A 20,569-nucleotide genomic window follows, 5' to 3' on the forward strand; every position below is an offset into this window, starting at 1 on the left:
ACCAGCACCATCCCTTCCCATCTCTTGTTGAGAGCACTGGTAACAGCAAATGTCCTATGTCAAATATTGTGGGTAGCAGCACTCATACAGCTACTACCCCAAAGGCTGTAGCATGCTCAGACAAGTAGTCTTATGGTGCAACTCCTTACTCTTTCCCAAGTAAAGGGAAGAGTAAGTTCCAGAGGAGCTGCTGGTGAATGAACAGCACAGTGCTGTATCTTACTGAACCAAGAGGAGGAACCTAACTGCCCTTCTGTGAGATGGACACTTACAGCTGGACCAGGCTCTCCAGGAGGACCAGGGTCACCAGGGAAACCAACCGGACCCTGCAGAGAGAGAAGAGGGATATCCCCATGTCAGAGAGGTTGCATCTGGAGCACTGCAGAGCACTAGTGCCTGTGATCCCAGTGACAACACAGGGAGTCACCCTATGGAGCAAAGCCCCAGTTCTCCACCCTCCAACAGTCCCAGATCACATCCCATCTTTGCATCTTCAGCGACTTCATCTTGTCCCAGCCACCAGCTGAGCTCTGCATCAGGCAAAGCAAAGGCAACACTGGGAGCCTCATTTGGTTTTTCATAAACACATTGGACAAATGACAGCAAAATCCTCGCAGCTTTGGGGAACGTGCAGGTGAGATTTTGCTTTTGCTTACTGCGTGATGCTTGCTTACTACGCGATCACAGGAAGATCCCCTCAAGGCATTTAATGACTAAAACACTTCACCATTCTTCTCCATGCAATGTCTATTGTTTACTTCAAACGACCCCAAGACCAGCGCTCAGACAATAGGCTTCAAGCAGTAATGTGATATCCCCAAAGCCCATCTGTTCAGTGATGATTGACTTTCCTGCCTCCGCTGCTTATCACAGCAGAAATTTCTTCAGCAGGCAAGCATCAAAGAAGCTGGCAAGATAAATACTGTACCATTGTCATCTGGTATAAATCAGAATAGCTCTACTGGCTTCACTACAGCTACAGCAATCAGCATCAACAGGGATCTGCCCTGCACGCACAACTCCCAGATTCACATAAATCTCCTCCACGCTGTTTCAGAAGCTTCGCTCTGGTGCGGAGGACCTTGGAAATACATAAGCTCAAGTGCAAAGTGAACCTACTGCAGGCTCACCATGGGGGTGAGCTTTCTGACAGCCTGCAAAAAGAACCAATAATTCAAGTGACAGGACAAGGGGTAATGAGTTAAAACTCAAACAGGGGAAGTTTAGGTTGGATCTAAGGAGGAAATTCTTTCCTGTTAGGGTGGTGAGGCACTGGAATGGGTTGCCCAGGGAGGTTGTGAATGCTCCATCCCTGGCAGTGCTCAAGGCCAGGCTGGACAAAGCTTTGGGTGACCTGGTTTAGTGTGAGGGGTCCCTGCCCATGGCAGGGGGGGTGGAACTGGATGATCTTAAGGTCCTTTCCAACCCTAACTATTCTATGATTCTAAGTCTTGCTGGAAGATGAGGTACAGCTGGGTCTTTTCCTCACGAGCACCCTGAAGAAGGGGATCAATATCAAGTATCATTGGAGGATCAATTCTGTGGCTGGTAAACTGTTTCAGATTTCCATAGAGATCTCTGGAAAACACCTTTTCATGCAGAAATCCCTGCTGGGCAAGACAAGGGAGCACTGCTTGGACAGGAGGGGTACTTACAGGGCTGCCTTTGGGACCATCATCGCCTGGTGGACCTTTGGGGCCAGGTGGACCAGCAGCACCAGAGGGACCTGCTTCACCTTTTTCACCTCTTTCACCTTTAGGACCCTGTAAAGGAAAAAGGGTGTTTCTATTTTCCAGGAAACCAACCTGCCAATCTCTAACTCCTCTTTGGATCAATTCTGAGAAAGAAGCTTTATTTGTATCTCAGAGCACGAGAACATGATATAGCAGTCCCTTCCCACGAAGGCTGAATGGTGTTCATGATGTTCAGCCGTGGGTAGCCCATGTTCGGTGACTAAACTTACACTATAAATACCCAGGAACATGGTGATGTGTCACCCAATACCCAGACCAAGAACAGCACTGGTTCAGCCCCTGCAGCTGAATCCATGCCTCTCCTACACCCCTTTACCAGCTCTTCAGAGGGCCACCCGTGAAGAAAAGCTCTTCTCCATCAGAGCAAGAGCCAGCCTGTAGTGTACTCACCGGGAGGCCAACCTCGCCGGGAAGCCCAGGCTCACCAGATTCACCAGGCTCACCCTGCAGAGGGGAAAAGAGGATGAGCAAACCTGGGGTTGCTGACCCAGCAAAGCCTCAGCCAGGCTTCCCTGGATGCTTTTTTACCTTCTCTCCTACTGCACCAGGATTTCCTATTCCCCCAGGAGGACCCTGCGGACCATCTGCTCCTGGTGGTCCTGAGGGACCTCTGGGTCCAGGTGGGCCTGGTGGGCCCTGACAGAGAAAGGGGAGACAGATTTAAGACACATTTCTTGGAGCAACGTCTGTGCCGGTGACAAACAGAGAAGTACAAAAGCCTCTCACCATTTGCCCAACATCACCCGTTTCTCCCTTCTCACCAGGCGGTCCAGGCAAGCCCTGCGGAGGGGATGAGTTTGAGCTGTGAACATCTCAGGTGGAGCCCCAGCTCTCATCACCCTGAGCCCTCCTTCAATGCTGCAATTTACCTGCAAGCCCACCGGGCCAGGGGGACCAGGGAAACCTCGGGGTCCTTCATCACCTTTCTGACCAAAGAGGCCTTGCTGCCCTCTGGGACCTGGCTCTCCATCAGCACCCTAAGAGGAAAGGGTCTAGCACAGCTTAGCAAGGACATGACACAGATGCAAAGCCCCATCCCCACCACCTCCTTCTGCTGCCAGTGGTAACGCCCTGCGCATCAGCAGCGGCAGGCAGGAACTGCCAATCCTTGCAGTGCTTCCCAAGGGATTTTATAGCTCGAAAGGGGATTTCTGCTGACAGGGGACAATACTCACAGCGGGGCCGGGCTGACCGATCGGACCCTGTGGGCCAGTAGGCCCTGGTGGACCCTGTCATGAAACAGAAGAGCAACATCAGCATTAGGAGCTCGGAGTAAAAAGACCTCACCTGGGAAAGATGATGCCCTTCAAGACAGCCTCCATTTAATGTGCATTAATTCCCTAAACAGAGGGAGGGAACAGAGCCAGCATTCCTCAGCCCTGGTGCCAATGGCATGCCAGGCACATCTGAATGCGTTTTTTCTCCAGCAAAACACTATCACATCACTCAGCTCTATCTAGATACTCGAGTGTCATTTATCCTCCCCTGGCTCTGAGCAGTGCATAAAGGGTGCCTGAGAGTGCTGGAGACAACCAGAAAAGGGGCTACAGCCCCACACCTGACTTGAATGGCAGGAGCTGCTCAGGACAATTTACACAGTACAGGGGGACATGGAAACATCTCCGTGTGTTCCTGGGAGCTGCAGGCTCACACCTCAGGTCCTCCCTCTTTTTTCCACCGTGTGGGTATTTGATGAAGCGAAGGAGAAGACGAAGCGCTGACAGAAAGGAATGAAATTGGTATTTTCTGTTTCCAGCAAGTCACACGCCAGAGCCACGCTCCTCCAGGGAAGCAGCTTGGGCAGCATCCACCCCACTCACCTGCTCCCCCTTGTCGCCCTTGCTGCCCTTCTGCCCGGGCTCCCCGATCTCGCCCTGCCAGGTACAAAGGGACACGGTTAGCTCACGTGGTGACCACTTCCATATCCCAACATGCGAGATGTTTGTCCGCATCCCTCATCCCAGAGATCCCAGGGAAACACCCCAGAATGTTCTAAAAGAAGCCAGAGATTCAGATGCTCCTGGTGTACCCTAAAATGTTCCGTAGCTGCCACACAATGCAAGAACCACCGTGTTGCAGCCCTTGTCCGCAGTGATGGGGGCTTCATCCCAGAGTCCTCCAGACCAGAGGGGCTTAATTAGTGAGTGGGGGAAGGTAACTAATTGGGAAAGGCCAGGCGCCTGTGGGCAGGCTGCCTGCTCCAGGCTTTGGGGGGGGTGATGGGTTTCTGCCCATCATCAAGAAATACCCTTTGGGTGATGGCCAGCAGCACAACCAACCCACTGACGGAGGCAGCATGGGGGCAATGGGGCACATCATCCAGAGCGACCCCCGCAGCAGGAGCTGCTCCTCTCACCTTGTCTCCATCCTCGCCAGGGGGGCCGACAGGACCTGCTGGACCCGGCAGGCCCACGGGGCCCTGGATGCCATCCCGGCCAGCCGGCCCCTGGGGACCCTTCTCGCCCTGGAAGCGGAATGAGCAGCAGGTCACACAGAGCTCTCCCCCAGCCAACCCATTCCATCCCATTAATGTTTTATTCAGCTGCTAGCGACCCCTCACTGCATGGACATATACAGAAGGACCGGTTTTTCACTGATGTTTCATCAGACTCTGTGCTCGCTGTCTGCAACAAGACAAAATGTCCATCTTGAGAGATAAGAAAGAACAAACACATCTAAATGGTGAATACCCAGATCAGAGCTGCAATTTCACTGCCAGAGCAATATACCCAGATTTAATCTCAAGCCTCTGCCATCTCTCTCTGGATGACAAACAAGACCCCAAGTAATTTATATTCCCACAAGCCAGTTTTTACTGATTCTGGCCCCAGCACTCCCTGCCTGCTCCCTCCTTGGCTGAACCCCAGCTACTGGGGGTTTCTGCTTGGACATCTACTTGTGTTCCTCAGCCTGAGCCTTCAACCACATTTGTTTGTTTTATAGGAACTGAAGAGTGAGTATTTTTTGGTTTCCTCATACATAATTTAATTGCATCTGAATCCTGGGTGCTCTCTTCTGAGTAATTAGATGCCACACAAATTGCCCATTCATCTATGCACTGATACATCACATAGGTACTTGGCAGGACAGATGTTCAGAAAGCTGATTCACCAGGAAATTCTTGCCTCTGGACTAGCTGCTGGGGTTTATAATGGGCAAAGATGAGATACAGCGGCTGATAAACACTTTTGATGACAACAACCACTGTAAGTGTCCTCATGTAGTCTGGAACACCTGATGCCAGTGTTTGCTCGTTTCGCCGGGTCTGAAAGCTGAGCTCGTGTTTGAGGCACCACAACAGCCCCTGCAGAGCCCCTGGGGTGTGAGCAGGCCCAGCCTCCCTCCCGGGGCCCGGTGCTGTGCTCTCCGGGGACAGAAGGCTCATCCCAGCCCACTCCCTCCCGCGCACGTGGCATTTCACGCGCGTGCCGGGAAGCGAAAGACGCGCGAGTTTGCGCGGGCTGACGGTGAAGGCTCCGGAGAGGGACCATATGGCAGGGCTCAGCCACGCTCTGCACGAGCCGCATCCCACGGGAGGGATGCCTGGGAATGAGAACGCAGCATCCCCGGAAACGGAGCTGAAACCTCCACAGCACTTTACAGGATGGCTTTGGGTTCAATGGGAACTGCTGCTGCTATTGCAGCCTTGGAAGCAGTGGTGGGGTTGGCTCACTGCTCTGCCCAGAGGCAGGTCCTTGGGCTGGCTGTCACTAGGAGGTCACAGAGCTGCCACTTCACCTGCTCAGTCCTCATCCCTTTTCACTGCCAGGAGACGTTCCAGGTCCTGGGGTCACATCCAGTTTTGATAGCACGGGTGCCACAAACAGGGCAGCTGAGCAGCTGACATCCGGTGGTTTGACGCACCCAAGATGAGAAAACTCCCTTCTAATTGAATTCCTTCTGTTTTTATACACCAACCCCAAGGCCTCTCCATGCTCGGCCTCCTGCCGTACGCATTTCTGTTTGACCCACAGCTGCTTATCTTTATACTGGTACTTACTGGAGCTCCCTTTTCACCTGCAGGTCCTGGAGGTCCCTGGGGACCAGGTCGCCCTGGTAAGCCAATTGGGCCAGCTGATCCTGCAGGACCACGCTCACCAGGAGAGCCCTGTTCGGAGAAGGAAGAAAGGAAGCATTAACTGGAGCATTGAGCCTCATCTGTACACAGACATAAAGAAATCCAGCAGTTGGATGCTGCAAATGCATTCTCAGGAGGGGAGCACATTTGATGGGGGGGCTGCCACGTGGTGCGGTTCCACCAGCCTAAGGGATCTTGCAGATCTTTTATTAACTAAAATTTCTGGAAGGGCTGGGTTCTCCCTTGGATGGTGCCAGGAGCTCAGTTCCTGGGGGCTCTTTATCACCTTGGACCAAGAGCATGAGCAACTTCATGGCCAGTGCAGCAGGGAGGGTTGGATGATGACTATTTTCTTGTAGGAGGGCTGCACTGAGCACGAGTCTTAAGTGGAGACAACTTCCAGAGGTGACTTAGAAGCAAAATTCTCCATGTCCTGAATCACTGCTGCTCCCTCAGCTTGTCACGTATGTTCACAGCTGATGGCACGGGATGTCCGAGCTATTACATACGTGTCTTGTAAAACACAGCAATACCCAGCAAGTTGTTGGTTAGTGCAAGGGAAATAACGGCGAAAGCTCCGAGCTGTGACTAACCCTCCGTTTCTACTTGCCAAGCTTGTAAACGTGTTAGGTGGTGCCTGTAAGGGCAAGGATACTCACTGCTGGACCGGGGGGGCCTGGGGGACCTTCGCTGCCTTTCAACCCTGGAGCACCCTGGAGGAAGGAAAACAAAGTCACTCTGGGTGGTGGGGGCTGCACCCCCAGGCATCCTTCCTTCCGGAAGGACCGAGCATCCTCTACTCACAATGGGGCCGGGGAGGCCTCTCTCCCCAGGGAAGCCTCGCAAGCCAGGGGGACCATCCTTCCCTGGGAGGCCGGCGGGACCAGGGTCCCCCTGCAATGACAGTGAGAGAGAGCTGAGGACCTGCAGGCTCCTCTCTCTGGGCTCAGCTTGTGATGAGACACTGTGAAGCATCATCATAATTTCTTATGGGAATCATCCCTCCCCATCTCTGGGAGACAGGCAGGCATCCAGCTTGCAAGGAGGGTGAATTCCATAGGCTGCTCGTCCCTACCTTGGTCCCTTCTTTTCCAGTGAGGCCAGGAAGACCTTGTTCACCTGGGGGACCTGGAGGACCTGGGTGTCCCCGCTCGCCCATTGGTCCAGTCTCACCAGTTGGACCCTGCGGAAACAGAGATTGAGGAGAAGGCGGTTGGTATCAGCAGAACAACCCACGAAGGAAGAGATGTGGGCTATCAATTTAGTCCTTCAGGTTGCAGTGGGATGGAAAATGCTCCTTCCCTCAGCTGTCCTCTGCAGTGCCACCAGGAATCCCTGGAGAGATGCCACCTTTGACATCTAAAAGGACCTTGTTTTAGAATGAGTAACATTGCCCCAGACAGGCTAGCAGCACTGGGAACATCTGGAATTAAAGTGTTCACATAAATGAGATTATTACTACAACTGTTACGCTTAGGTTTTGGGGTTTTATAAATGAGAACTTAGCAAGCTCTCCACAATTGTACTGATTCCTCCTTCTATGGGGCATAAATAATGGATTAGGCTTGTACTACACAGCAATTACCGCCTGCCTCTGCGCTACACTCGGGCACTAATGGTGACAAGTGTAACATAAGGCCCAGTGCCCACGGTCCCCAAGTGACCTGTTGTGGAGGAGGACAAAAGCCACATCACCGCTCTGTAGCGTCCCTGCATGTTGATATCCTCTGGGACAAGGGTTGGAATTCCTGTCACGCTGCAGGGTGCCACTTAGTGTAAGCAGAGTGATAACATTGCAATCCTCAGCAACCACAGATCACACTAACTGCCTGCAGCAGAGCCAAATAAAATTGCCATAGAACCTCATTTGCACTTGAGAAGACAGACACAGCCGGCAGGGAATTGCCCCTAATCCGGGAATTTACAAATCAGGGGCTTTACACTGTCATTAAAGAGGACAAATTAATTACTTCTCCTTAAAGAGCCACTTCCCCAGTAGCTCAGGAAAGACTGAGCCCAAAGCCAGTCCTCCTCAGCCTAGCACTGCCTACAGAAGCGGTCCATGAGCCCTGCATGCCTGGGCTTAAGGGGTACAAATTCTGGTTGTGCAGTTACTGATTCCAGACCGCGGAGGCCTTTGTGACTGAAAGCAAAGCAGCCCCACTCGGACAGAATGTGGCAGCACTTTACATTACAGAGATGCATTTCTTGATAGCGACGTGTAAGAGCACTCTTGCATCATGCTTGCGCTGCCCAGCAGCTGTCCAGCCCTTGGAGATCTCATTTACCTCTCTGGCTGCTTAAGGTCTTTTAGACTGGTTGTGTGTAGCTGGTCTCTCATCCTACACCAACACCAGACCAGGAAAGCTCCATTAAGTTCACAGGAGCCACCTTATTTACACCTGTTTGTCTAAATACCATCCTAATGCCTCCAAACAAGGTGGGCTGGGACCCACTGGGGTAATTTCACACCCTGGCCAGGAATTCCAAAGCCATCCAGTGTGCTTTGATGTGACTTTGCCTTCCCTGGAAGAGGGGTCTCTGTGCTGTAAAACCCAAGGTTCTGGCAGCTCCAGCTGAACCATCAGAGCTGCAGAAGCCTGCTGTGCCGAACCAGTGAAGATGAGCTGGAGCAAGCATGAGCCTTTGTTTCTTACCTGAGGGCCTACAACACCAGGGGGTCCTGGGGGGCCAGTCTTGCCTTGGAAACCCTGTTAGAGAAAGGTAAAAGAGAAAGAGATGACACCTCTGCCAAGGAGTGCTCCGGCGAGGTCCCAGGCTGGCTCTGGTGAGACACTGATGGGGAATGGATGGACACCAAAGACAAAGGAAGTGAGAAATCCAACAGAAGGTGGAGAATTGTCTTTGTACACGTATACAGGGGGAAACAGAGGAAGGAAAAGGGATTCTCAACGCTCAGCTCTGTTGTTTTGATGGAGCTACTGTGGCCTGGCTGAAGGACTGGCCATATGTATATGTGCTACGCTCATAAACCCTGCACAGGAAACTGCTAGTGACAAGCCAGGGTGAGTTTCTTCACGCTGAGCAAGCCTTAAAAGCCATTTCCCTTCTGCTGCTCCCTGTTCTGGTACTGGCTTAGGCTCAGCTCTGCTTTAGGCTGAGCTCGCAGGAACTCAGAGGTTGGGTGACCCCCTCCCAGCACCAACCTCCAGGCCTGCTGAAGCCCCCGACCCACCAGCCTGGGGCTGGGTGAAGCTCCATTGCCTTCATCATCTCTGGAGAGAAATTCCCCGTGCGTTTCTCTCCAAAGGCTGATGAGCAGCAGGGCCTCCAGAACTCACAGTGCCGTTTTGAAGAGTGACAATAACCAGCTCTCACCACGGCACTTGTTTAGCTCTCCTAAGCCACTCTTTAAAAAGCACATTAATTATCATTCCTACTATAGCACGCTGACAAGCTTGAGAAATGGCATTTAGGGCACACAGGCTATTTTCTCATCGCCACAAAAGAAGATCAGATAAATCCCAAGCCAACGGTAATGTATCACGCTAAGAAACCTTCTCGGTGTTATTCTAGCTGTCTGCAGATCACAGGAAGCGTTCTGTCACTGATGGGGAAACGGCAACACATCTTTGTGAAATGAATGTACAATTCAGACTCTTATCATGGACAAATGCTGTGCGGGACTTCCCCTAGGAATCTGAAGAAAGGGGTTTCCCTTTATCCTGTTTGAGCCTTGGGCACAGGGTCTTTAGAATCTGTCATGGGGGTTTTTGTTGAGCCAATCTTTATAATCTTATATGGCCAAATATTTCAGCATCCTTCAGCGTGTCTATTTGATACTGAGTGAAAAGTAACATAAAGGGAAGTATCTGACACACAGATTTCAGGTCTAGGTTTCCCTGCATGAAGTGCAGAGTGCCCTGACGAGGCCGCTGATGTGGGAATGGTATTTAATTTGGCTTTATGCACTGTGAAAGAACAGGGAGACAAAAAAGGGGACTTGGCTGCCTGGATCTGCATGCAGGAGGATGCAGGGACAGTGATCCCTGCATCATGGCAGATGAAGAGAGGGTTTGTTTTCTGGAAGGATTTGCCTGTGATGGACAAGCAATAACTGAAGGGAGCTACTAGGGAGCACTTTCAGACCCCAGATAATTGAATTCTCCATTCTCCATCCATATTCATGCAGCCTTGGGGGCTGATACTTTATTCCCGAAAGCTGATAACGGCAGACATAAGTTAAGTTTTTACTGCTTCTTCCAATTGAATGTAGGTGTCCTGGATCTTATGGATAACTCAGGGAAGGAAGACTAACCGTCACAGTCAGGCTGTGGCAGGTGAAAACTCTTCACTTTTAAGTTAATCCTGGCCTGAGGGCTGTGTGTTCAAAAATACCACAACCACTGCCCTAAAGTCGGTCTTACAGAGTGTAACTAAATCTCGGGTGATGCGCCGAGCAGGATTTGCATTGCCTTGCTTAGCAAATGCCAGGCGAGTTAATTAAATTGTTGTGTGATAAGCTGAGGGGAAAAAAGGCATCGTGTGCAAAGCCTTTTGATGCTCATTTGCTCAGAAAGGCTGTGGAGGAAAAGGCAAAGCCAAGTAGAGGAAACTGGGGGGGGGGGTCTATGAACACAGAACAAAGAGTCTATGTGCTACCATGCAGCATGCAGTGCTGGGGAGAGGGACATCCCCAGACTGGGAGTGAGCTGGATTATAAACAGCCCGGGAACAAAAGCAAACATCCCCAGAAATACCAAACAGAAAGACGCTGATCCCTGCATGCAGAGGACAGGGCAGAAGGGTCATTTTTGCTCAGGGTATCCTTCAAGCCAAAAAAGGTGCAGGAGACAGACCACCAGACGCACAACAGCCAGGGTATCATACCTTCCACATGCCTCATCGTTCTCCCTTGGTGAGAAACAATGATTACATCTGTGCAACAAAACCTTTTAAAATGGACAAAGCAGGATGGGTACGACCGCGAGGAGCAGCCAGGAGCTGCTCCAGGGCTACAGCGAGGGGTTATTGCTGGGGGGGCTGAAGCAAACCTCAGTGAGGCTTTGGCTAAATGGCAGCGTCAGCAGGGATGCTCTTACTCAGGTGCTGAGGCAGCGGCTGCAGAAACCAGGGTGGACCGAAAAACTAGAGCAAAACCCTTGCACCTCTCATCTCAGCCAGGAGTTGTCTTCCTCTCACAACAAGCATGGCCAAAACTGGTCTGTAACTCCTCTGCGGTGCAACCGTTCTTGGTGTTGGCCACATGGTGCATCAAGAGGTGAAAAGTGTTTACTTCTCCTCATTGAATGTTCCAGAGAAAACAAAACTGCCCCTGACCTAACAGCTGGGTTTAGAAAGCTTGTGAAGGATGGAGCCTGTCTCACATGAAAAAGCCTCTGCTGTCACAGCCCTAGAGCTGAGTCTCTGGCGTAGAGATGTAAAACCTCCCCATCTCCAAAGGACAGAGTGGGAAATAAAGCACAGACTTCACCCACAGCACTCCCAAGAGCATCGGCACAGCCTCCCCTTGGGAGAGCAAAGGGACAAGTGCTTCAGCAAGTCTTGGGGTACCAAGCCCGCATGTGGGGCTGATCAACCACCCCCAGCTCCTCCTCCGCAGGAAAACAAGAGCCACAAAGCGCTGGCCCATGCTGGTGCCGATCCTGACTCAACCCCAGCCAACATCTGCCACCTTGTGAGGAGCTGCCCCTTGCACTTACGATGGCAGAAACCCAACCGCCACCGATGCCGGTCACCAGCATCACTACATCTCTGCTCACGTTTTCCCCACGCACCACGCACGTGTTGACCTCTATGATTTACTGAAGGGACCAGAGAGGAGCTGGTGCACAGCCTCCAGATAAACCATCATTAGACCGACCCGTCCTGCTCAGAAGAGGGTTGCTTCCCATAGACCATCCCGTGCAGCTGGAGAGACACAGACCTTCAGGGAAACCAAACGTGTGGCCGCATCTCCCCAGCTGCACAGAAGGGTTTAGAGAAACCAACCGGCAAGACGAGACTCAGGACTAATGATCTGCCCAAAGGGTTTGGCTACTTACGGTTTCTCCTCTCTGTCCGGGGTGACCAGGCAATCCATCCTTCCCAGGAGGACCCTACAGCAGAAAACCAGCGTGAGAAGGAGCATCACGAAGTGCTCAGTAGTCAAACTGCGTAAGGACTGAATCAAACCTGCTCACCTCCTTGCATTAGTTTCCATCTGTTTTAGAGCGAAATGGAGGTACTAGAACCCTAGAAGATACATCCCTTTCCCACACATCTCCCAAAGCAAAGCTTTATCTTGGAGGTCCAGAGCAGGAGCGAGATGCTCATCACAGGGAAGGAAATCACTCCAGAAAGGGTCCTGAGGTCCCCACCAGTGTGTAATGTTGCAGAGGCAGAAGTGTTACTCTGCTGTGCTGTCCCCCCGAACACAGGGAAAATGCAGAACAGAGCAACCATGAAGGATCCCAGCGATATTGAGTCATTAGGAAATGAACATTTATAATCAGCCGCAATTTACTCAGCTATTTAAAATCTTAAAGCGTGGGGTTATTATCCTGATGTCTCAGTAATGCCTTTTATTGGGTACGTCATGAAGCTGAGCTGGCACAGCCGATCACAGCCGGGTGGGAAAGACTTGATGTATTTCTTTGCATGCTCTACAAAGAGAGGTACTTACAGGGGGGCCTTTTGGTCCAGGAAATCCAGTTGGTCCTTGAGGCCCTGGTGGTCCCTGAGAAACAAAACAAGCCAGAAAACAAGGTGAAGGAACCTAAAATGCTTTGCTATGAAACACTAGCTCTGTGTGAACAGCATGTGAGCTCAAAGACATGGGAAATCAGCTCCTTCTGCCACAAATAAATGCCCCAAAGCGCGAGATGCAGCCGCATGAGGCCATCCCTGGTAAAGAATGCATGGAGAGATGTGAACCACCAGGCATGTTTGAGCAGTGGCCTGTCCAGTTGGAAAAAGCACTGCAAACCTGAAAAGGGCTTTCAACCACTTCATGCCTTTCCCTTCCAGTGCTATGGAAAACAGGTCTTCCCCCATCCCAGCTCAAGTGAGAGCACCTGGAGTATTTTCCACCTATGGCACTGTAACGTGGAGAAACTCTTCCAGCCCAGGGCTGCACAACACCCACAGGTGACTTCTCCCTTTCCCAATGGAGCAATGCTTACACAGGACACCCAACGTCCTACTCAAGCTCCTCCTTCCAGCTCCAATGAGCTGCCCACCCCTCTCTGCGTAACAGGGCACTTGGGAGGATGCAAACGCGCCTGAGCACTAAGTCCTGCTTTATCCCCATCAGCGTGACTTACCCTTTCTCCAGGAGGTCCAGGGGGGCCATCACCACCAGAGTTGCCCTTTTGTGAATAAACAAAAGAGTGCCATTAAAAATACACAGCTCCCCATTGCAGCTGCTGTGCACAAAGACTTCAAATGGCACCGAGCCCACGGTGACACCCCACTGACACCCCCATCCCCTCTCTAGCAGTAATTCTGCCTCAAGAGCAGCATCCAGTGACAAACAACCCGCTGCACTGCTCGTTCCCCCCACGCTGGTTAATCAGAACGCAGGGAAGAGAACATCAGTGATAACAGGGAAGATAACATCAGGACATTCCCACCACCTCCCCTCCCAGAGATAAATGCTGCAAGGACGAGGGACTTATCAAGAATTCATGCTGACACAAAGCCCAGGCATTTACTTTTACAGCCAGCAGCGTGGTGGTGACAACTCCTCACCACAAAGCTCTGCTTCCATACACCCAGTGACTGATGGTCACGTAAGTGGTGCCTGCAGCCGGGTCTGGAGCTGAGCGCACCTCCAGACTGGCAGGAGGATACCTGTTCTGCCCCTTGGCCCGTGGCACAGCCTAAAGCCTCTGTGGTGGTTCAAGAGTTACTTGAACACCAGCACCGGGGCTGAGGGGACGTGTCAGTGGGTTGGCAGGTTCCTATAGCATGGGGCTTCTCTCCCTTCCTTCTGGTTGCAATGGCCCTTCACTGGTGTATGTGCTTGATGTCTTGCTGAGACACGGTCAATGTGTTTCTAGGACCTGCATGTCCTTTATGGTTAGGTTACAAGCCCTTTGGCTGGGTGAAGAAGCTCAGGAGGGCTCGGCTTTCAAAGTACAATGGAGAAAGGAGAGAAGGGAAATAGAGAGCAACGAGCTCGACAGTCTCTTATACCAACACTTTTTAAGACACAATTCCACCAGGCTCCTCCAAAACCTTACCTTTGGGCCAGGCTTCCCAGTGCTTCCCCTAGGGCCTCTTTCCCCACGTGGACCCTTGAAAAGACACAAAAGACAACATCTGAGCCCTTCTTGGTACCCACAGCACTACACTGTGATCACCCAAGCACCAGCGAGACATCCCACCAGCAGCAAAGAGCCTTCATCACTGCCTCCAGAGGTCAGGGGACTTTCACTGGTGAGACCCAGCCCCAGATCTCTCCATCCCCTCTGCTTAGCTTTAAGTGCTGTAGGTCAGACCCTACCCAGCAAGGACACAAATCAGATCCCACTTTCCCCTGGCCTTAACAAGCTTTCAAGTCACACAGGAATGAAGAAATGGGTTGTTACCGTTGGACCGCGTTGCCCCCTTGGACCTGGTTTGCCAGGTGTCCCCTGCAATGAAGAAGAACTGGAGTTAGTGGCCAATATTGCAGGCTGAGCTCGCTGCAGATAAACCCCCAGGAAAAGCATCCTGAGTCCTTTAAAACACCTCAAAGACGTTCAAAGATGACCATGTGGTCTTCTAAAAAGCCAGCGAGAAAGCTCTTCAACTCTGCCACCCCAAAAGCTATCATCCCTTTTGCCACTGAGCTCTGCTCACCCTGCTCCTGCCACAGGAAGGGCTGGTCCTCCCCCTGGCCGGGAGCAGGGCAGGATGCACACACGGATGCACACGGATGCACACACGTGTTGCTAGCTCTGTGCTGTTCAGGGTTTAAGGAACGCCAGGAGCCGCGCAGGATTCCTGCTCTGAGCAGTTACTTTACACCACAGCAGCCAATTAAGCTGCCCCACGTATTTACAGGCATTTCTCCATCTCTGTGAAGTTTGGGCTAAACAAGTAATTGAAGACATTGTTTTGCAGCAGCGACAGAGCATCAGGCTCACGAGACGTGACAGACACGCTCAGCGTCCTGTAATGGGGGACTCTGACTGAGTCTGACAGAAGAAAGAGGTGGCTGCGTCCTCAGTCTGGCAGCACGTTAAGCTCCATTACCCTGAGCCTGAGAGAAAATTAATGGCCTAGAGCCTGCTCCCTGAAAACACTATTTTGGCTCATGTCAAGCTACCTAGAAAATTCCAACAGGTTTAACCTCCTTCCCTGGGACCCGCAGTCCACGACTGCTGTCACCTGTTAAAGGAGGAAAAATCCTTGCTTTCTATGCAAGGAACACAGGCACCTTAAAATATCACTCTCCACTTTCTGCCCTGAATCCATCATCTTGTAATCTCACCTGCTCCTGTTTGTGCTCATTAACCAGGCGAACATGAAACGGGCGCTGGGAAACTTTACAATCAACTTTCTTCAAGCTACTAAAATTAGTCCTGCTGAAGCCTCCTTGTTCTGCGGCTCCACTTAATAAACCCTGCAGGCATCCCTTCTTTAATGAATTACAGCAATCAGTTTCAGCTCCTCCAGTTGGATTTCCTCTCGCTCCAGAGGCTAAGCTCGGAGCAGGTGGAGAGGAGCGTGTGCCACGTCCCCGCAGGTACCACAAACCCTCCTCTCCTCCTTCCTCAATTCTATTTTTAAGCAAAATCTTCCCCTGCTTATTGCTGTCATTAATCATGAACACAGCACCGGGTGCTGCTGCAAAGGATTTACACAGCACTGTAAATGTACACAGACCTATATTTTTCAAGCCGGGATACCAGGGAAAGCATCTAAATTCACATTGTTTCCCAGGCACCCAAATAAATGGTTGTATTTCGGTCCCTCCACACCCCCCAGGCTCTGTCAGACGGGCCGAGCAGCAGATCTATTACCCCATCCAAATGGCAGGGGCCTATTAGCTCTAAAAATAAGACCACTTATTCACGTCTAACTATTGATTTTATGATCAGGGTTTGCAAACCTCCGAGCAGCTCCCTCGAGCCTGGCTGCGGGCACCGAGCAGCCACGCACCTCAACTACCCTCATATCCAACAGGTCACACTTCTCTAACCCACCAAGCAGCTTCCCCCCCCCCTTTAACATCACCAGCCCTTTTGTGCAGCTGAACAGCCAGAAGCTGAGGTCTCAGGACCAGGGAGCTTTAGTGCTGTGGGTCCTGCCAGCACCAGACCTCAGGTGCCTGCTCTGTGTGGGCAGGATCTGCCGGTTGGGTTCTTCCGCCTTTGGTTTTCACCTTTCTTTTTATTACTTCAGGCCTTGGGAAGACTGCTTTTGCTGCTGAAACAATAAGCTGGAAAGCTTATTTCCATTCCTACATGATGATTGTAAGGGAAACGTGGGATTCAGATTATTTTGGGCATAACTGTGTTTAACAGCACAATAGTAACACTGGTAAAAAGAGGAACAAATGGGTTTTGCTTATTTCAGCTGCAAATTGAGTTACTCCACAGTCACTGGAGAAGCAAATCTTAGCATCTCTTTCCTGACTGTGGGGACATGCTCAAAAACATCAGCAAACATTTAGTGGGCTCAGGAGAAGCAGAGGGAGATTTCTACGAGGGAGAGACCGTTCTTTGATTTATCAAGCCTAAATCAATGAGGCTTGAATTAAGCTGATGGTCTCCATTTGGTCTGACGCTGTGGGACGGCAGCTCAGTCTATTGTTCTGTATATAATTGCTTTTCACTTCTTTCATATTGGATACTTAGGAGAAAGGAAAATAAAAGGAGGATAGCAAATCAGTTCCTGAGCATCACTATTTCTGCTATTTGTAAAAGATCTTCAAGCTGTCCCTTTCCTAACCAAGATATGTCTGTGAAAATCGTCTCTCTCGCCCCTCTTCCACATACAAATACACTGCTAAACCAAGCAAAAGCTGCTGGAGCGGGTGTGAAACAGCAGAAATGGCCCAATTACACGTTGGAGAGAAAATCAAATTACCATAAACCAAACCAACACGTTTCTGTTTGACAGAGGTGCCAGATCGTGCTCCCCCTTAGGGGTGCCTGTCCCTGCTCCCCACACACAAACCCCCTCATTGCTCCCCACATTCCCATCTCCTTCCTTTCCACCAGAGATTAGGAGCTGCTGGTGCCAGCCCCACGGTGCTCCGGAGCCCAGCTCGGGACAGGGTCCCCCAGGCACCGCTCGGCTCCTGAGGTGGGACAACAGGAGCTTCTGACCTTGAAATACAAAGAGACCTTTCCAATTCCTAGGCTGAAGAAGTGTGAGGCCCGCAGGTGCGCAGCCAAGTGTCCTCAGTGCCTCCTCCTAAGAGCACAAAGCTCACTTGGAATAGGAGTAAGCAAGCTGCTGATGTTTTGTCTTTTCTTATCATCCCTTGGTCCCCTTGCCAGCACTCCTGCTCCACGCGCAGCCCCTCATCCTTCTGAACACTGCCAGAATTCAACCAGCCCAACCCTTGGGGTTTTCTCCTATGTCATAAACCACCAGCAGCCTGGTACCTGCTCCGCTCCTGACAGGTTTCCCATCCCAGTAACCCGCCTCTCCATCCCACCAGAATGGAAGTAGCAGCTGGATCAAGAGGGATGCGGCTGCTGGGGGCTGCAGAGCAGCACGTCTCCGCCCCGCTGCGGTGCTGAGGCCGTTTTACACCACCCGAAAATCCAGCCCAAGGATTTTATTGCTGTACAGTTGATAAAGCGGGTGGTAATTACAGAGCCACAGTGAATTCAAGGCTGTTGTGGCAGCTGCTTTATTCACAGCTCCCTCCTCCCAGCCGGAGCTGAGGGAGGGATGGGGATGCTGCATTTTAGTTCAGAATGAAATGAAATTACTCAGGGGGGAGGAAAAAGGGGGGGTGGATATAAACCAAATTTCAGTGGCATGTTATTAATGCAGTGCAGAGTGATTTACACTTTCTGGGCTCCTATCAAACATGTCTGTTAGAAGTCATTTGTATTTAAATGAGAGTACAAAGGAAACTAATTCCACTCTCTCTTCTCACCCCCTCTGTTGTGAGCAGAGCTGGTGCAGAAGATGACTTCATGTTTGCACTCTGAATCCCCTAATTCTTGTCAATTCTTCTGTCTTCCACGAAGGAAAACCACCACCAGTGCATTTAGACAAGCCCTACTAGGAGGCAAAGTCTGTGGAGTGGGAGTGAGAGGTGCAGACAAGTCTGGAGGATGGAGCCCCCACATTTTAAGGGTGTCTATGGATTTAGAAGAGCTTTCATTAAAAGGAGAAACTTGTGAGACTGTTTCCAATTACGCATTTTGAATCTCAAGTTGGGCTAAAGATGGTTCCTGCTGCTGCTGAACAGATTCACCCATCTCCAGTAATTACTGTTAATTAAAATGCTCTTTGTGCCCTGAGCAAAGTCTGACGGCGCTGGAAGGATCCAGGTTTGGAGTCTCTTAAAATACCTTGAGGGAAAATTTATGGTGTTTAATTGGGAAGCTGCTGTCTGCAGCACTGACTGTGTGCTACCAGCAGCCTCCTCTCCCACAGCCAGCACTGGGAGTCTCCTGCTGGTCCTGGGATGACACTCTTTGGGCAACTTTTGTGTAAGAGCAAGCAGGGCACCAGCCCAGCAGCCACCCACGGCAGAGCATTCCCTGCATCCTGCCCAAGGACCTTTCTTCGGAGAGGAAAGAAAATCAGCCAAGCAGCTCCACAGAGCGGCTCTTACCCGGGTGCCCTTCTCTCCGTTGGCTCCTGGAAATCCTGGGAAGCCGATGGAGCCCTTGGGAAGAGAACAAAGAGAGAGTGAGTGGCTCAGGGCAGCGGCAGGGGCAGCTCTGCCCATGCACACCAGGCACCCGCTGGCCTGGAACAACCCGCACCGAGCGCCCGCTGCCATCCACAGCTCCCAGTGCCGCTTGTGTTAAACCCTGCTTTAGTGAAAACAAACCCAAGGACAGACCCGAGATGACCTCAGAAACCGCATCTCATCCAAAACCAGCAGCAGCAGAGGCCATGCCTCACTCAGAGTCCCTGCGAAGGCCCAAGTCCTGGTTGCGCCGGGCGCTTGCGAACAGGCAGCTCGTCTGGGAGCTCCTAAGTCACCACATCTCACATAAAAAATTAACTCCTGGCTCGTTCCTTTGTGACGTGAGGCCCGGAGAGCTGCGGCCGCTGCTCTTGGAATAGGAATTGGGCAAAGAAACGGAAAAAATCCCATCCCAGGGAGAAAACGCAAATTAAAACATAACCCATCAGCAGCACAACCAGGGAACAACCTCTCGCAGATGATGGCTCCAGTGTTAAACAAGCCTGCTCGGCTGGGTTCTTTCTCAAGCAATGCACATGAATAATAAAATATGATTCCTGAAATAAAGCAGTTGACGAAAACCTGAGCTCCCAAAGCCTCCAGGGCGTGCAAAACCGGGGCTGCAGCCTCGGGCTCTGCAGTGGGACTCACAGTTCTCATTTAAAGAGCAGGTTTGAAGCTGGCCCAGCTCAGGGTGGGTGTGCAGTAAAGGTGGGTGCAGATCTGCCAGTGGCGGGTTTATTTTCATTTCAGGGAGACCCTGATTCATTAGCTCTTCTCCTTGATTAATTACTTAACACTAGCTCAGATCTTTGAAGATGCCAAACAGAATGCAAGGAGAAGGATTGTCACACGTACTACTAGCATGACAGCTCATATGGAGCCTGTTTATATCCCTCCCCAGCGCTGTCCTGCACCCCCTCACATGCTGCAGCCCTGTCCCACCGCATCTCTTCCCACTGCTTTGCACAAGACTGAAGTCATGCAGAAGCAATCACTGACTTCACAGAATCCCAGACTGGTTTGGTCTGGAAAGGACCTTAAAGCTCCTCCAGCTCCAACCCCTGCCACGGGCAGGGACCCCTTCCACTGGGGCAGTTTGCTCCAAGCCCCTGTGTCCAACCTGGCCTTGAACACTGCCAGGGATGGGGCAGCCACAGCTTCTCTGGGCACCCTGTGCCAGCGCCTCAGCACCCTCACCGGGAAGGATGTGTAATATCTAACCTAAATCTCCCCTGTTTAAGTTCGAACCCGTTCCCCATTGTCCTGTCCTTGCCAAAAACCCCTCTCCAACTCCCTTGCCAGCCCTGCAGGTGTTTCCACCGGCGGAGGGCTGGGAGCTGGCTTTACCCCTCTATCAGTCTGCCCTGCCCGGGCGGGAAGGAGGGACCCCTTGCAATGGAGATGCTGCTGCCCCACCTTGCCCCGTTACCGGGGCTGAGCCCTCAGCGTGGCTCCATCCACTACCACGGTGTCTGCTGTGCTCCCCGCACCCCCTGAACTCCCCCAGACCGAACCCACCGCGTTACCTTTGGGCCCTGCCTGCCCGGGTAGCCGGGCAGTCCTGGCACGCCGAGCTTCCCCTGGAACACAGACAGAAGTGTGTTAGCGTGAGCAAGGGAGACCTCGCGAGGAGCTGCACCAGCGGAAAGGGGAGATGCCAAGTGCAGAGCAGTCAAGAGCAGAACACATGGTATGGGTGGAATAAAGCTGTTGGGGCACCACAAGCACCCGCTGCCCTCCCTGGGGTAAATCAAGTGGGTTTGATGCACAGTGAGCACCACAGAGGTGTTGGGGACCTATTGGTTAAGTTTTGCTCTCATTTTCAATGGGATGCACGCAGAGATCAGACTGGAGTCCAGGATATTCCTATTTTTTAATCTTTCTCCTCTGGTCTTG

At 51.7% G+C, this 20,569-nt stretch overlaps 1 protein-coding gene across 2 annotated transcripts in view; it reads right to left on the reverse strand.

Moving 5' to 3' along the window:
* The window catches only part of COL5A1 (collagen type V alpha 1 chain), a 131,077-nt gene that overhangs the window by 16,430 nt on the left and 94,078 nt on the right, over positions 1-20,569 (reverse strand). For both annotated transcript variants that reach the window (XM_057409164.1, XM_057409163.1), the window contains exons 31-51: positions 20,200-20,253; positions 18,590-18,643; positions 14,388-14,432; positions 14,040-14,093; positions 13,119-13,163; positions 12,479-12,532; positions 11,859-11,912; positions 8,490-8,543; positions 6,908-7,015; positions 6,637-6,726; positions 6,492-6,545; positions 5,755-5,862; positions 4,111-4,218; positions 3,575-3,628; positions 2,930-2,983; positions 2,624-2,731; positions 2,481-2,534; positions 2,283-2,390; positions 2,145-2,198; positions 1,656-1,763; positions 273-326 (exon numbers count right to left, since the gene is read on the reverse strand). In XM_057409164.1, the coding sequence (XP_057265147.1) occupies positions 273-326; positions 1,656-1,763; positions 2,145-2,198; positions 2,283-2,390; positions 2,481-2,534; positions 2,624-2,731; positions 2,930-2,983; positions 3,575-3,628; positions 4,111-4,218; positions 5,755-5,862; positions 6,492-6,545; positions 6,637-6,726; positions 6,908-7,015; positions 8,490-8,543; positions 11,859-11,912; positions 12,479-12,532; positions 13,119-13,163; positions 14,040-14,093; positions 14,388-14,432; positions 18,590-18,643; positions 20,200-20,253 (1,476 nt within the window). The remainder of the gene's footprint in view (positions 1-272; positions 327-1,655; positions 1,764-2,144; positions 2,199-2,282; positions 2,391-2,480; positions 2,535-2,623; positions 2,732-2,929; positions 2,984-3,574; positions 3,629-4,110; positions 4,219-5,754; positions 5,863-6,491; positions 6,546-6,636; positions 6,727-6,907; positions 7,016-8,489; positions 8,544-11,858; positions 11,913-12,478; positions 12,533-13,118; positions 13,164-14,039; positions 14,094-14,387; positions 14,433-18,589; positions 18,644-20,199; positions 20,254-20,569) is intronic.

Source organism: Pezoporus wallicus, unplaced genomic scaffold (assembly GCF_028554395.1).
Source record: "Pezoporus wallicus isolate ANWC-B61680 ecotype Strahan unplaced genomic scaffold, APGP_CSIRO_Pwel_v1 contig_8341, whole genome shotgun sequence".
Classification (NCBI taxonomy): domain Eukaryota; kingdom Metazoa; phylum Chordata; class Aves; order Psittaciformes; family Psittacidae; genus Pezoporus; species Pezoporus wallicus.